The following is a 16634-nucleotide window of genomic DNA, read 5'->3' as shown; positions in this document are numbered from 1 at the left end:
ACATATAATTTACTGATAAAAAATAATATTACAGCATACCTTCAACATCTCAGATGCAGTGGGGCGGAGCCGAGGCTCTTTGGTCAGGCACTTCGCAACAAAATCATGAAAATATAGAGACCTGAAAAGGAAAATCAAATTAAACCAATATCAAGTTGTCATGTTCAAAGATATCATAACTGAATTAGGATATGGACATTGCCATGTGATAATAGCACATTAATTGTAATTTTTAAGTAGCTCAAATGATCGGGGTATATATACTAACTAGTGCCCTGGTAATCTATGTAGAACATAAGGCGGCAGACCAACTTCGTACTCTCTCTCTGTATGAGCAGGAAAATAAAAGGACATAATAACATTAAGAGAAGAAATTACAATGAATTTGGATGATTAAGAATTCTTATTGAAAGAAAAACGTATTGTTAATCCTTAACACATGATAGCATACTTCCATTTATATGAATGTTCAAGATTTACATGAACTTAAAATCCAACTTAACTAGGTCAACTGAGGAGGTTCTTCCTTATAGAAAAAGAATGTATCTAGCATGCAACTAGCTAAAGAGGGCACAATATAAGTCGCTCAAGGTAGAAGAGGCTCAAGTTCTCACTTTTATTATACAAGCAGTTTATTTTCTTTTTTCCCTCTCTGAGGCCTTGAGGTGCTCTCATAAGTTTGTCCCATCTGAACCGTAAAAGTAATTCTTCTATGACTGTGGGAGCACAAGGGTTATATAGTTTCCTTACCAGAGTTGACTACATAAACTTTAAGTTTAATACATCCTCATTTTAGGTGATCAAAGTTTAATGGCATCTTAATCAATCAATCCTTACACGGTCTCACTTCTTTCCCCTAAAATTTTATATTAATAAAATAAACTTGTTCAACAGAGAGTACAGACTACAAGGGCAAAAGTTTTGCAGCAACTTAGTGGTGATTTATAAAAGACAACAGAAGCACAACATATTAATATGGCACATAGAAAAGAAAATTCAAGATCAATATTACTATCAAAACAAAAGATAGCATTCTAAATCAATACACAACCAACAAGTAACTGTCCTAGTTTACTGCTTCACTAATAGCAGAAAGTATATCTAGGATATTATAGTAAAGAAACAAACCATTTTTCTTTATCCTCAAGCATTGGAGCTGGCTCAATGGATATCATGAATAAAACCTATGAAGAATAATAAAGGAAAAATCATCATACACTTCATCCAAAGAATCATGTGTGTGGCATGTGTCACCCATCATACTGTTTAGCCAATTAAGCTGATGTATTACAGACTTTAGAGGCGTACAGCTTATAAGGTGTTGCCAGAAATTTTAATATGATTGGAAAGAAATTAGAACTTAAATATTTCTGAAAGCGGAATCTATTAAGCTCGCACTAACAGCAGAAACTACCAAAACATTTATTCTTTCACACTTATGAAGCTAGTTTGTGAGAGTGTATGGGAGAGAGGAATTCTGGGTCCTTTCATCGTTAATTAATTATTCATCCAAATAACTCGCAAAATACAGCCTAATGTTTACAATCCTTATAATTCATAGCATTTAGGTTTCTCCTCCCTGATTTACATACTCAAAGCTTCTCCAACTGACAGACTTGTAACAGTAACACTTAATCTTCCACACTTTATGTGAACTTCAACATAAATACAAGTTAAACAACAGCTAAGAAAGAGTAGGAACATAGAGATTAGATATTTCTAATACAACAACATTCAATATCAATTTAGCACTAACCCTCATCGGATGCACTGATGATCTTGGAGGAACTCCCTGAAAATTATGATAACAAAATTTAACAAAAACCAAGCATGAGGATCAGCAAAATTTGTTTAATATCGCATCAGTATAAATAAAGAGAACTACCATAAGACTTCAATTTAAATACGAGTTAATACCATAGATAACAAGATATGGATGAACGTGATAATATAACCTCATAACAATAATTCTTTCTACATAAGATCGAAAAATATTTAATATATTTAAACTAACATGTTTTGTTCCTCAACCACCTTAGAAGACACCCCAAAACAAACACAAAGTATTAACCCAGTAACAAATATCTTATCTTACAGAAGGTGATAGGAAAAGGAGAAAAGGGTAAGAGGAAAACTCAAATGAACACGCAGTGGATAACAGCTCACTTGGAAACAAAGGAAATTAAAGCAGAGATTAAGTATATACCTCAGCCATTTCAATCGCAGACACACCAAGAGCCCAAACATCTACCTGGAGAAAATGTAATAAATAAAATGATATTATGTATAGCCATGCCCAATATTGAAAAAGAGAGAAAGTGCTATTTATGTTGACACTAATTAATTATTCTATAAAGAGAAAAACTGTTGAATTAAAATACTATTTTCTTGAAAAACCAGTAAGCCAGCTTGGAAACTAACAACATAAACGACCTAGATATCAGTATTTCCAAATATGTACCATATAATCAACATGATCAATGGTTCTATATAAATTGCAAGCTGATAGTGGTTGATCATTTGATCTTCATTCTCTCTGTCAGATGGTTTTTTACTTGATCTTCATCCTCTCTACCAGACTCATACTTGCTACCTTGAGTAAGCACACTTATATTATCATCAACTTGGGCATAACCGTATAACACATCCTAAAGTGATAGGCAACTAACTCTTCATTATTTTGCAGACAATATATTGCAATTTCTTATATATATGCCTTCAAAGAATAATACTCTTCAACAACTAATGAACTGTTATCTTAAATAGTAAATAATGAGTTCCTATATGACTAATTCCCTGGAAACTATTAATGTGTCTGTATGATTCTGAAACAGTAACAAGAAAACTAAATAATCCATCCATCCACTTTACCAATATTATGTAATAATCAAGCATTTAAGCAATAAATCAAGAGCAGAAAATGCAATAGTATGAAATACAGATGCATCACGATGAAAACCAGCTTCAAAAAATTAAAGTACAATACCTTTCCATCATAGCGACTTTCCTGAATAACTTCTGGAGCCATCCAATGAGGGGTTCCAATGAACTAAAGCACACATTAAACTGGAACATCAAAAGTCTTGCCATGATTGAGCACTAATAACATGTCTATATAAAAACCAAAAACTCCACTGACTACAGTTTAAATGCTAAAACTAGTTCTTCCATGATCAAAAGGGAAGATACAAGTCCACATCACTTACCCAAAGCAATTAATTTGATTGAAAAAACTGGAAAATCACAATAATAAGTTGCAAGCATATACTAGGACGGTAAATTTATGTCATAAACAACAAATTAATCAGAAACAATCAAATATTTTAATTGATTTATGCACACTTGTAAGTGAAGCCATTGCCACCAGCAAGTTACAACAACAACTAAACACTTCATCTCTGCCACACTCAGCTTATGTTCGTGCTCCCCTTTAGCCGCCCAACACTCCGTACCATACAGCATCGCCGGTCTTATAGCGGTGCGATAGAATTTACCTTTAAGTTTTAAAGGCACTTTTTTGTCGCATATAAAACCAGATGCACTCCGCCATTTTGACCAACCTGCTTGGATCCTATGATTTACATCATGTTCAATCTCTCCATTATCCTGTATGATGCACCCGAGATACTTAAAACTTTTAACTTTTCGTAGGGTGTTCTCTCCAATTTTCACCTCTATATTAGAGTTTTCCCTTCTCAGACTGAACTTACAACAACATCTACAAATTAATCGGAAACAAGCAAATATTTTAATTGATTTATGCACACTTGTAAGTGAAGCCATTGCCACCGGCAGGTTACAACAACAACAATAGATGGGTTTGCTACATGGATCAAATGACGCTATTGCGCCCTATCGTGTATCATGTATACAGTGAGACTGTTTACACGTAGATCTCCTTTGACCACCTCATGGAAGTTACTGAAGCAGTGTGCAAAAATTAACAATGATACAATATGTCAATTGAAAGGATGCAATATGACTTATAGAACATATATGTCAATTGAAAGGTAAAGATAAATATGCAGGGGACAAATGTTTATTAACAAAAAGATAAAAGCTAAAGGGACAGCAATTTTAATGTATATTGGCGAGCACCTTTAGCTAGCAGGCCAACACTTTAGGTTGCATTTGTTTCGGACTGAGATAGAGTATTGTGTTTGGTGATCAGAGACTGGAACTAAAATTTCATTCTCGAGACACAAAATTTCAGTCTCTTCAGTAAAAAGGGAGACTAAAACTTTAATAACATTTTTTTTTCAAAAATACTCTCATTTAACTTTTCGAATTCCAAATCTATCCCTCGGTCTCTATATTTATCTTAAACCAAATATGATACTGAGACATAACTCAGTTCAGTATATTTTACACCAAACACAATACAAAGACTTAATTAAGTCTCTGTATCTCAATTTCTATCTCTCAGTCTCAGTCTCCCTTCCAAATGCAGCCTTAGTTTAGTAGCTCAACACCATTCTTTTAACTAAAACTTTTAAATATTGCTGGCTAACAACTGGCCAAAAATAATAAATTGTGTTGGCCCTGCAGCATTGCTCTAACAAAAGGAAAGTGAGAGGCAGGCTTAAACTCTAATAATAGTTTTTGATGGCGAATGACGACTCAGGGTAGAAGGGTAAAAAACTGCCATGAGGTCATAGCAGATGGCGTTGTGGCAAATGGCAGAAATGGAGGATACATAAAAAAAATATATAAACTGTATACAAATAAATACTAAAATAATCTACAAAAAATAAATAAAACTACTACAAGATTAAAAAGAAAAATAATATCTAAACCACTAACTACTAATAATTTATCAATAATAACATGAAATTATTTATCCATATTATAACAATCAATATTAAAGATTAAAATAAATATCAAATTGACATAAATAATAACATTAATATAAACTAAGCAGCAGCAGAAGCAATTTGAGGGTTTAGAACCGAAAATAAAAAATAAAAATAAAAATTGAGGGGTGAAAATAGATAAAAGGGGATAATAAAAAGCTTGAGGATTCAACTTATAAAGAGGAAAACAAAAAGGAAGCAGTTTAGAGAAGCAGATTCAGGAACAGGAACAACGTTCAACATCGTCGTCTTCCTCTGCAAGTCATGGTGCCATCTTCATCAATGTTCCGTGCCTCTCTCATGTTCTATTGCTTCTCATCGTGGTCTTCCTCTGCAGTATCAGTGGCAATGCTGTTGGTGGTGATGCTGTCGGCTCGCAAGTCTTCGTCTTCCTCAAGCAACAGAGAGGGAGGGAGAGTGAACATCAGAGAGTAGAGAGGGCATGAAGGGGCAGAACACGACAGCCAGAGAGAAGGTTTGTCTTAAAAAAGTTTGGTTTAGGGTTATTAAAATGACCAAAAGACCCTCTAATATAAAAGGAACTCCAAAAAAAAAACCCACCATTTCTGCTATACCTGTATCGGACCCAATGGCTCAGCCTCAACCGCCAATCTGGCTGCCATTGTCCAACACCATTTCCGCAACACCACACGCTTAAGATGGTGGTTAGCCCAAAAAACGCCACGCCATAAAGCCATGGAGCTACCATGGCTGCAATTTAAAAATGCTGACTCTAATATGTGTCTGGAACAGTTTATTCAAACATAAAAACAAAAAAAGGTATGTAATCACTTTACAGGTTGAGCTTATTTTGTTCTAGTTTAACATCTATACCAAAATAAATTCAAATATTGTGGTTATAACACCCAAATCCATTTTTGAAGCTATCAAACTGAAAAGACATTTGCAAGACTACTAAGACCTAATCATAATAAAAAAGAACATCCTGAAATATCTAAACATTCAAATGATGAACAAAATAACTACCGTATTGCGCTTTGACATAGTCCTTGTCAGCTGTGCAGCAACACCAAAATCCCCTGGTCATTGGCAATGAGGTTTCTTAATCAGTCCATCATTATAAAGTCCGAAAATATTAATGTCTTTGATATGGAGCACTATTTCAACAAAAGGAGAAAGGAAGAAAGCATAGAGCACACATGTACACAGATGTAATCAAGAAAAAGATCATGCAGTCATGTACTACTTTTCAACAATATATGTTCCAATATCTTGCCCCAATCTTTTGCAGAACAGCAGAAGTCTATTCACCAAGCAAGTGCAACCTTGATATAAATACGAAAATCCAGATCATAAAATGTGTAACAACTAATTGAACGAATCAAACAGACATAAGAGCAGTAATGTCAGTGTCACTGGTTAGTTTCATAGTATACATAAAAAGCCCGACAATTATAAGTGGAAATTTATCAAGAAAAAACGTAGATGTTCTCATTTTGGAAGGAATGTTCAAGTTTCTTTAAAGTCAAGGGAAATTTCTTTCAATGAAATGTTCATGATAATTAGGTAAACTTTTCAGGGGGAGAAAGAAAGGTAGTTTCTAACAAATAGCTCTATGAAAAGGTGCACAAACACACATAAAGATAAGGCTCAATTTGGTCCCCAAGTTTTCACTCAGTAATCAGTTTGGACCCTAGGTTTTAAACATGCTTACTTTAGTCCCTGAGTTTTATAACCATGAATTAAGTAGGTCCTTCAATGCTTATGTGTGTAATAAACTGTCACTATGAAAGTTTAACAGCTAGCTCACATAACAAGAAAGGTGTCAAACTAAATTTGGTCTCTTAAGGGACTTAATTTGGCAATGAACTAAATTTTATAAATGTAGATGGCTCAATTTAGTTCACTGAAAGACAAAATTGAATCCCACGCCTTTGGTGTAATGTCGGCAAGCAATTAGACTGACACAACAGCAGTTAAGCATTTTGTTAGCTAGACTGATGGCGAATTCATGGTTATATATTCAGGGACCAAACCAATCATTTGGTGAAAACTCATGGATTAAATTGAGCCTTATCTCCAAACAAACATATTTAGAACTTTTATTATGTATCTTACTCTTACTGGCTTAAGAAAAAAAAAGGCACTAACCCACTTTTTTCCTTTTAGTTTTTATATCTTCCCTAAAAAGAAACTGATTTGCTTATACCTTGATTGAAACTTCTTTGTCTTTAAACTGAAAAGAGCATTTTCTTTCAAAAGCTTAAACAAAAACAACATAAAAGCAGTGTTTTTGAGCTTAAGAAACCAAAAACCCTAGATATATCATTGCTGTCCAACATATAATAACTGTAAATTGTTATTTTTTATTAATTTTTATTTATGACAAGCGATATTATTTATATATGACTAGTTAAATAATAGCCACTGAATGGATACCATGTTATAATGTGAATTGTATAACTTTCTATAGATGTTAAACATATTAAATTTTAAGCTGTCAATAATTTCAAAGCTTTAACTAGTAAGTAATATTGAAATCTGGAAAACAGAACAGTGTAATTCTTATCATCCATGAACACTAAAAATAACACCAATGCATTTGGTTAAAGTACCTGTGTCAGGTACATTGCAGGTACAGGTAAGCCATGATACATACCGGCAAACAAGTTCTCATGAAAAATAAAATGGGTATAGCAGGGAATAGTGAGAGTGCAGTACGTACAGCAGGATTCACAAACTTAACCAAAGCTAATTTGTTTTCCTCATTCCTCTATGTGCACCCAAAACCCTAATCCCCCTCTTCCCTTCTCTCACTAACCAGGCTGCCAACACATCATTCATCATGCTCAGCCACCTTCAGCCACCACTCAACCACTGGAAAGTGAAAAAGGCAGCAGTGGTAAGTGGAACAGGTCATACAGAAACCCATACCGTAGGCGATTGAAACTTGAAAGTGAGAAGGAGGGAGCACAGCAGCAACCAACACCAGAAATGGCGTGGCAATAGTAGTCTCTCCCTCTGGCGACCTCTGCTCAGCCTTCTTCCTTTAGGAATGAGTCTGAATCATCTTTATTTTACTGTTGTCGCATTGGTTTTTTCTACGGTATTTGTTGCTAAATGATTGTTCTTCTGAAATTTGTGGTAAAATGGATGCAATTGTTTTATTTGAGTGCCATGTTTTGCTATAACATTTTTATTTGTTTGTGTTAGAACATTGATGGGAAAAGAAATGACGAGATTGAAACTGTTAGAGTTGGAATGCTAAATTCCGCATTTGGGGGAGGGGGGAGTATGACACACTCATACCCAAAGAAATTAAAGTTGTCAAATTCTCTTTCCATACTCTTAATTAGTTTAATTCAGCACGGGCAACTAGGCATGAAACTTACCATATTTTTATGTGCTAGGAAAACAATGATAATTACTGATAACATTAACTAAACAAGTAAGAACAACCACTTAATATTAGCAAATAAAACTAGAGTACCCACCTAGCTTGACATCTCCTTGTTCAGTTAATAAGATATTTCCACCTTTAATGTCTCGATGGACTTTGAAAATTGAGTGCAAGTACTCAAGTCCCTTCACAAGATTAAGGAAACTATATGAGATAAAAATAACCAAAAACAAAATTGCACACTCAAACAGAGAGCAGAAAGCTTGGTTCAAGCAACTCTGCAAGTATTTTATTGTCCAGACTCCAGATTTACATAATTACACAAATCAAAGACAAAATAACATTTAAGCATGCCTTGACAAAGGTTGAAAAAGAAATCATCCAATAGAATATAATCAATAAATAACTCCAACCCTAACTCGGTCAATCAACTATACCTTCAGTGCTTCTCTACAGATATATGCTATTTGACCCTCATCCAGTGCTTCATCAGTCACGCTCATCAGATCAGCAACACTACCACCACCACAGTATTCCATCACTATCTGCCAAAAATCTCAATTGAATATTCAGAGACCATATTTTAACCAAAAATAAAAACCAAACACGTCATTTTTATTTTAAGAGAACGGAAGAGCATCTGTTGAAAATTTGGGCAAACTAATGAGTCCAAATGAAATAAGCAATAACAAGCAAAAGCCAAACTAGTGAAACTAAAATCCTGCCACACCTCCAAAATAAGTCAACAGCTGATCACCAGGGGGAAGCCCAAACAAGCAGCACAAGCACAACATTGTTCACAAAGTCATAACTCACAGAAACTCTAAATGTAGAACATACAGAAAGAGTTTCACAGAAGCTGTGTCATAAGAGTACAAACAAAATGATAGCTTCCTAGATACTATAGGAAAATGCAAGCAGGCCAACACTTCTAATACAAACAAAATGTGATGTTGGCTAGTATTAGCTCATATGCAAGGTAATATAACAGAAACATAAAACAAAAACATAAAAAATTCAAAAAGTAATGCTCACTTAACATTTCTCTATATTATGTGATTGATAAGATTAAAACTAAACATTAGACTTCTTACCCAAAGATACTCTTCTCCTTGGTAGCTCCCAAGATAGCGGACAACATTTGGATGATTACATTGTTGTAACATCTCAATCTCACCACGGATTTCCTCATATCCCTCCTCCTAATCATAATAAACATAATGGTTCATTTACAGCTAGTCAAACTCAAACTATCAACCAGAATGCAAGTAACAGAAATTTACCCCTTCAGATAATGATATGACTTTGATAGCAACCATCTCCGATGTCCTTAAATCCCTTGCTTTGTAAACAGCTCCATAGGATCCCTTCCCTGCAATTATCAACATCATTGAAACAAAACACACATAACAATTCAATTAACATCCACAAAACATGATAACTCAAACAATTGCGCAATGAACACAGAAATAAACTTTAATAGCACCTCGCTACCTACCAAGTTCATTGAGCAATTCATACTTGGTTGTAGGATCCTCTCTGGTAACACTCTCCGGGATCGAACTCGCCGAAATCTTCGTTGTTATCAATTGCTGCCTCGCATCCTCGTTCTGCGAGGAACCGCTCCCTTTCCTCTGCTTCCCAAATTCTCCCGCCGCCTGCATGCTCGCCACAGCCCTCTCCATCGTTGAACCGGCACCACTGCCGCCGGCGGTCCTACGCACCACGGTTCCGCTTATCGACTCTCTCTCGCTTGATCTCACCGTCGAGCGCACAACAAACGTCCCAAAACCGCCACCGTCGTCGTCGTCATCGTCGACGTCTCCGCCGACGCTCGCCTGAGAAGAACTCTGAGCCTTCCAGGTCGATCCCGATGGCGAAACCAAGCCGGAAGAAGAAGACCGCTCCCTCTGCCGGCTCCGGTCAGTCTTCACAATCATGGTGCCAAAATCTCCAGCACCTTCGTCGTCGTCGTCGTCGTCGTCGTCGTCGTAATCCATCGAGGCACCGCCTCCGAAGTCCTTGGGGAGGCGCTTGAGAAGTGGAGGGAGGGAGGAGTCTTCGTCGTCGTCGTCGTGGCCGTTCTCTTTGTACACCATTGTCCCGTACAGATCCTCCTGTGACTCCGGGATTCCGGATTTCCGGCGCCGGATTGCTCCGCCGTCTCCGGCGTCATCATCGTTGTGGACGACGAAGGTAGAGTATATATCGGATTTGGGTTGGGCCTTCCGAGTTCCGGCAGAGAAGGAGCTCCGATCCATTGTTTTCTGGTGGAAGGAACGAAGGAGGAGAACCAAGCACTACACTCGCTACTTTGCCAGCAAAGACGCGGAATGATTGATCGTGATGCTTAATGGGCCTTGTTGGGCCTAATTCGATTTTGGGTATATTTGTCGAAGGTTTCAGTATTTGTTTTATATTTTTGCAACACAGAAAAATCCAAGACCAAAAATATCAGATAAACGTTCGGGAAAGACGTGGCTAAGGTATTTTTTGGGTTATGCTACCGTGCTGAAAGCAAATTTTTTCAGCATGTGAAAAACTTATGTGTTATAATAATTGGATGAGTGACAAGTATGAATATTGTAGTTATACATACAGACAATTTCTATCATACAATTAGAAGGGTGTATAAAAGTGATTAGGTAAAATGGATTAATGTTGCCATAATGCTTGTAATTATATTTATTGGATTTTTTTATGGGCTAGCCAAATTATTTTTATGTGTGGGCTAAGTTTTCAATGTTAATTTATAAAAAAAAACTTATTTGATTTATATTTTTATGATAATATAAAAACTAATTGCTTAAAAGATAACTGTATTTATAACATATGAATAATGTGTAATGATATAAGAAGCTTTTATATTACAAATATAGAAACGTAGGATTAATTTGTTGTCGAAAAATTCATTATTTATAAAGTAACGATATTTTTTTTTCCAAAATAAACATAATAATAATAATAATAATAATAATAATATCAAAGATTTACTGTGTCTACCCACTTTAATATTTTAGAAAATTTTGATAAAATTAAAAAATAGTATTAACCTCCCAATTATTTTAATAATTGCCCAACTTTTTTTCTTTTCCAAATTTTCGTCTAATTTAAATTTAAATCTCACTTTTCTTTCATATATCTCTTTCTTTACGTTTTGATTTTCAAATTTTATATAAATTTACGTGCAAATATATTGGATCTTTGGAGATACATTGACAATGTAAAATATTTTACACTATCATGCAATAATATTTATTTTTTTATGATTATTCACATAACCAATACAAAATATTATTATTTTTACTATATGATCTTACGTAATTAGATGTACGTATAAAATTATTTTACACTGACAGTATATCAAATTAAATTATAAAAATATTCGCAAAAAACTTTTGATTAATTAAATATCATATTTTAAAACTTATTTCTCCATGATTTATGAATTAAACATTATAAAAATTTCTTTACCTAGTCACTAAAATTAATTTTAAATACCTGTTTAAATTTTTTATAATGATAACTTACTTTAAAAATATATATTTTTGGTGTCATAAATAATAAATAAAGATAATAAAATAAAATACATTTAAAAACTTATTTTAAATACCTATTTAAATTCCTTATCATAACTTTCATTGAAAAAATATATATATCCTTGCTTTATAAATAATAAATTATTTGACAACAAATTAATCTTACATTTTTTTGTTTATAATATAAAAACTTATATCATTGTACATTATTTATATGTTATAAATACAAGGTTATTTTTCAAAAAATCAATTTTTGTATTGTCTTTTTTTTTTTTGTCAAGCAATTTTTTTGTATTGTGATAAAAATGTCAATCGAAACAGTTTTTTCTATAAACTCATATTGAAAATTTAGCCCACACTTAAAAAAATAATTTGGCTAGACCATCAAAAAGCCCAATAAACATAATCACAAGCATTAAGACAATATTAATATATTCTACCTAATCACTCTCCTACATTCTTCTGATTGTGTGACAGAAATTGTCCGTAGATGTGATCATAGTACTCATACGTGTCACTTATCCAATGACGACACATCAGTTCCTCACATGCTAAAAAAATTTGATTTCAGCACGGTAGCATTATCCATTTTTTTTATACAAAAAAAATTAATTCAAGAAAATAGCCAAACCGTAATTATAAATTCCAAGAAACATGTTAGATCTAAAATTAAGAAAAGAAAGATATCATTTTTATATTCAACCATGGTATGAGAGAAGACATAGAATTTGATTACAAAAAATCTTATATGATAGGAAAAAAGATAAATTAAATCTATTTTGCTTCTAATTCTACACAAAAAAGTGTTGTAATACAGAAAAAAAACTTCTCTTTTTCTCTGAATAGATCCACAAGTTTCGTGAATCTGAAAGTACTTCCATGAAAGAAAAGTTTCTCTCGTTATATTTTCATCCTATATCTGTAATACCATGTCCAAAACACCAATAAAAAAAATTAATATACCATAAAAAGGAGAAACCAACCACAAAAGAATTATTATGGATCTAGATTTGGGTTTCATATCTAAATCTTTAAAAAAATAGAAAAAAAATAAGCAAGAACAGAAAACAAACATCCAGAAAAAGAAAAAAAAAAGGAGAAAGACAGGTGAAAGAAAGGAAAATAGGGGCGGCAAAAAGGTGTGGACGGCGAGAGAGTGATGGTGGTGGGAGATATGACTAGCTAAGAGAAAAGAGAGTCTGTGACGATAAACAAGGAAGAGGAGAAAGATGATAAAAAAAAAAGAGAGAAAGATACAGACAGAAAAGAGGTAGGAGGAAGAAGGAGGTTAAAGGAAAGGAGCAAAGGAGGGCCACCACACGGCCTAGACTAAGGCGACGGTAGTGGACCTCAAGAGAGTTTCACGGGTTTTTTTTTTTCACGGGAGAGAGAGAGGCACTGTGCTAAGGTTTCTTCTATTCTACTTTTCAGAACCACGATGTGGCTGCGTTTTGTGGAGTAGTGACCAAATTATTTGCCTCATAAATATTTCAGAGTTTAGATACATCAATGGCATTAAAGGGTAAAAAAGAATAGAGTGAAGAAGCGAATTCAGAAAACAATTTCGGAGTGGAGCCTTCTAGAAACTCGCGCAAACGGCACTTTCTCGCGTATGCAAGATTCTCACGTGCGCGAGCTTTCTCCACGTGCGCAAGACGACTGCACGGACTTTAATTAATGAAACACATGCATCCTTATTTGTTGGCCCCAAAAAGGCTAAAAGGCCCCTAAACATCTATTTAAGGAGAAAATGCAAGGAAAAAGGGGGTAATTTTTAAGGAGTCTTAATTTTTAGTTTTTAACATGTTTTAGTGAATTCTAGAGAGAGAAGCTCCAACTTTTCTATAGAATTTTTAGGATTTTTATTTTAATCCTCTCTTATTTTAGTTTTTAATCTTGTTTTAACTTAGTTTTATTTACATTTTTTTATTCTACTATCTTAGTTTGATAGAATTTTCTTATGAATGAATTTGATTTTTTAAGTTTTATTATTGCGTATTGGAGATGTTATTATTTCTTTCTTGAATTATGTAGTTTTAGTTTTTATTATTATTACAATGTATGATGCTTTGTTTATATGCCTTCAAAGTATTTGATAAAATATTTGACTTGGTTATAGAGTAAATTTTGTATTTTTGATAAAAGATTTCAAAATCCTAATCACCTTAAAAATCCATCAAGCAATAAATTTTGTCATATATGTAATCAAAATGGTCATTTTTCTATTCAATGTTTCATTATTGAAAGACAATTTTGTGATAAAGTTTATAAAGTAATTAGCAAATACAATGCACTTGAACAACCAAAAAGGTTTAACATTAACGGATCTAAAATGATTCAGATACCTAAAGTCACTTAAGAATTTTGTACAGTTTTGCCTAGCATCTAAGAAGAAGAATGACATGTGATACTTGGATAGTGGATGCTTTAGGCACATGACCACAAAGTTCACATTTTTCATTAAGCTTGACAAATACAATTGAGGCTTTGTGACTTTTGGTGACAATGAAAAAGGAAAGATAGCAGCCGTAGGTAAAGTGGGTAAAAGTTTCTTTACTTTTATTAATGATGTATTTTTAGTTGATGGATTGAAACATAATCTTCTAAACATTAGCCAATTGTGTGATTTAAGCTATTTAGCTATTTTCAAGAAATTGAAATGCTTGGTTGTATGTGAAAAATCTGGTGAAATCTTGTTTGAAGCTAAAAGATGCAATAATGTGTAAAAACTTACCTTAGAGGAACTAAAAGAACAAAATGTTACTTGTTTCACTTCCATTGAATCTGAAAAATAGTTATAGTATAAGAAATTAGGACATGCTAGCATGTTTTAAATTTCTAAACTTGTAAAAAGAAACTTGGTTAGAGGTCTTCCCAAAATAAAATTTGACAAAGACCTCACTTGTGATGCTTGCCAATTGGGTAAACAAACTAAAAATTCTTTTAAATCCAAGAATGACATCTCTACCAAAAGACCATTGAAAATGCTACATATTGATCCTTTTGGTCCTACTAGGACTCAAAATCTAGGTGGTAAATATTATGATTTAGTGGTGGTTGATGACTTTACTAGGTTCGGATGGATTTTTTTTTCTTAGCCTATAAAAATGATGTTTTTCTTGTTTTTTCAACTCTGTACAAAAAGATACAAAATGAAAAAGAATTGAAAATAATTTCCATAAGAAGTGATTATGAAAAAGAGTTTGAAAATCAAGACTTGAATCATTTTGTGATGAATTTGCTATTTCACATAATTTTTCATGTCCTAGAATACCTCAACAAAATAGGGTTGTTGAAAGGAGAAATAGAAGCATTCAAGAAATGGTTAGGGCAATGCTTTGTGAAAATAAAATTTTAAAATTCTTTTGGGTTGAGGCTGTGAACACAGTTTGTTACATTTTGAACTGAACCATCATTCCAAAAGTTTTAAAGAAGACCCCATATAAGATTTGGAAAGGAGTACCACCCAATCTTAAGTACTTTCATGTTTTTCGATGCAAATATTTTGTTTTAAATACTAAAGATAACCTTGGAAAGTTTGATCCAAAATCTTATGAAGGTGTCTTTGTTGGTTATTCAACCACTAGTAAAGCATATAAAGTTTACATCACAAAACATAAAATAATAGAGAAGTCCATTGATGAATGGATTTTTGACGGTTTAGAATTTCTCAAATAAAATCTCGTCGAAGTATAGTTTCTAAACCAAGCAATAATTCTTTCATACAAAAAGTTGTTTGTCACTAAAACAAACCCCTAAATTTATAAACCGAAGTATTGAACCTCGGTCGTTCTCCCTAGGAATTACAATAAAGTGTCTTGTTATTGGTTGTGAGTTATTTTGGGGTTTTAATAAGAAACATGAAAGATAAATGGCAAGAAAGTAAACTAACAACTATAAAAGGCTCTTGGCAAGGTATGAAAATTAGAAGTCATATCCTAGTTATCCTTCTCAATTGTGATGAGAATTGTTCATTGCTACCACTTAGTCAACCCTTACTAAATAAAGGAAAGTCAAGTGGATGAATTGACTTGAGCCACAAGTCCTAGCCAACTCCCAAGGAAAGACTAACTTTAGTGCACTCCGCGCCAACTTCCAAGGAAAGACTAGCTTTAGTGCACTCCAAACCAATTAGCAATTTCTCCAATTATCAATCAACAAAGGAATTAGATAACTCAAGTGTCACTAATTACTCCACCTAGGCCAAGAGGAACAAAATCTACACTATATCTAGAAGAGACAATTTATCAAACACATAGAATGCAATAGAAGTAACCATTATTAAATGCAAGAATTAAAGGAATCTACAACTACAAAAACAAGAGATCAACAATAAAAAGCAAAGAAGAACAATTATTATGAATTACCTCTTATTGAATTGGAAGAAAATGGAAGGAACAATAGTAGATCTACAACAGAATATAAGAACAACATAAAGGAAATTACAATAAAAGAATGGAAGAAGAATGAATGTAACAACAATGAATTGAGAAGATAGAAGTAGAAGAAGATGAATTAAAATCTAGATCTAAGAACTAAACCTAATCCTAATCCTAATTCTAGAGAGAAGAGAGAGCTTCTCTCTCTAGAAACTACTTCTAAACTAATCCTAATGTGTGTGTAATGAATTAATGAGTTGGAATCCCTTTTGCTCTTCAATCCTTGGCTTTAAATAGCATCTTTGGCGCCAAAGTTGGTTGCAATTGGGCCCCACAACCCTTCAGAATTCGTTGGCCACGTTTTCATTAAAAAATCATAAACCAGCACCGACGCGTACGCGCACGGCACGTGTACGCGTCCATGGGGTGATTCGCAGGTGCGCGCGCGCGTCCATGGGCGAGTTCAACTTCTTTGACTTTTCATGATTTCTCCACTTTGCAT

The 16634-nt window shown here is 33.8% G+C and overlaps 1 protein-coding gene across 4 annotated transcripts in view; it reads right to left on the bottom strand.

Moving 5' to 3' along the window:
- Positions 1–10550, bottom strand: part of LOC107478029 (serine/threonine-protein kinase 1) — a 14901-nt gene extending 4351 nt beyond the window's left edge. For 3 of the 4 annotated variants that reach the window (XM_016098136.3, XM_016098138.3, XM_016098139.3), the window contains exons 1-11: positions 9713–10550; positions 9498–9586; positions 9309–9416; positions 8652–8759; positions 8309–8399; positions 5841–5893; positions 2987–3049; positions 2207–2251; positions 1757–1792; positions 1129–1184; positions 40–121 (exon numbers count right to left, since the gene is read on the bottom strand). In XM_016098136.3, coding sequence (XP_015953622.1) covers positions 40–121; positions 1129–1184; positions 1757–1792; positions 2207–2251; positions 2987–3049; positions 5841–5893; positions 8309–8399; positions 8652–8759; positions 9309–9416; positions 9498–9586; positions 9713–10475 — 1494 coding nt within the window. In that variant the 5' untranslated portion in view covers positions 10476–10550. The remainder of the gene's footprint in view (positions 1–39; positions 122–1128; positions 1185–1756; positions 1793–2206; positions 2252–2986; positions 3050–5840; positions 5894–8308; positions 8400–8651; positions 8760–9308; positions 9417–9497; positions 9587–9712) is intronic. The other variant, XM_052259147.1, reaches the window with a different exon arrangement.
- Positions 10551–16634: the final 6084 nt, after the last annotated feature.

Source organism: Arachis duranensis, chromosome 3, assembly GCF_000817695.3.
Source record: "Arachis duranensis cultivar V14167 chromosome 3, aradu.V14167.gnm2.J7QH, whole genome shotgun sequence".
Taxonomy (NCBI): Eukaryota; Viridiplantae; Streptophyta; class Magnoliopsida; order Fabales; family Fabaceae; genus Arachis; species Arachis duranensis.
This window is presented reverse-complemented; position numbering and strand designations above follow the sequence as displayed.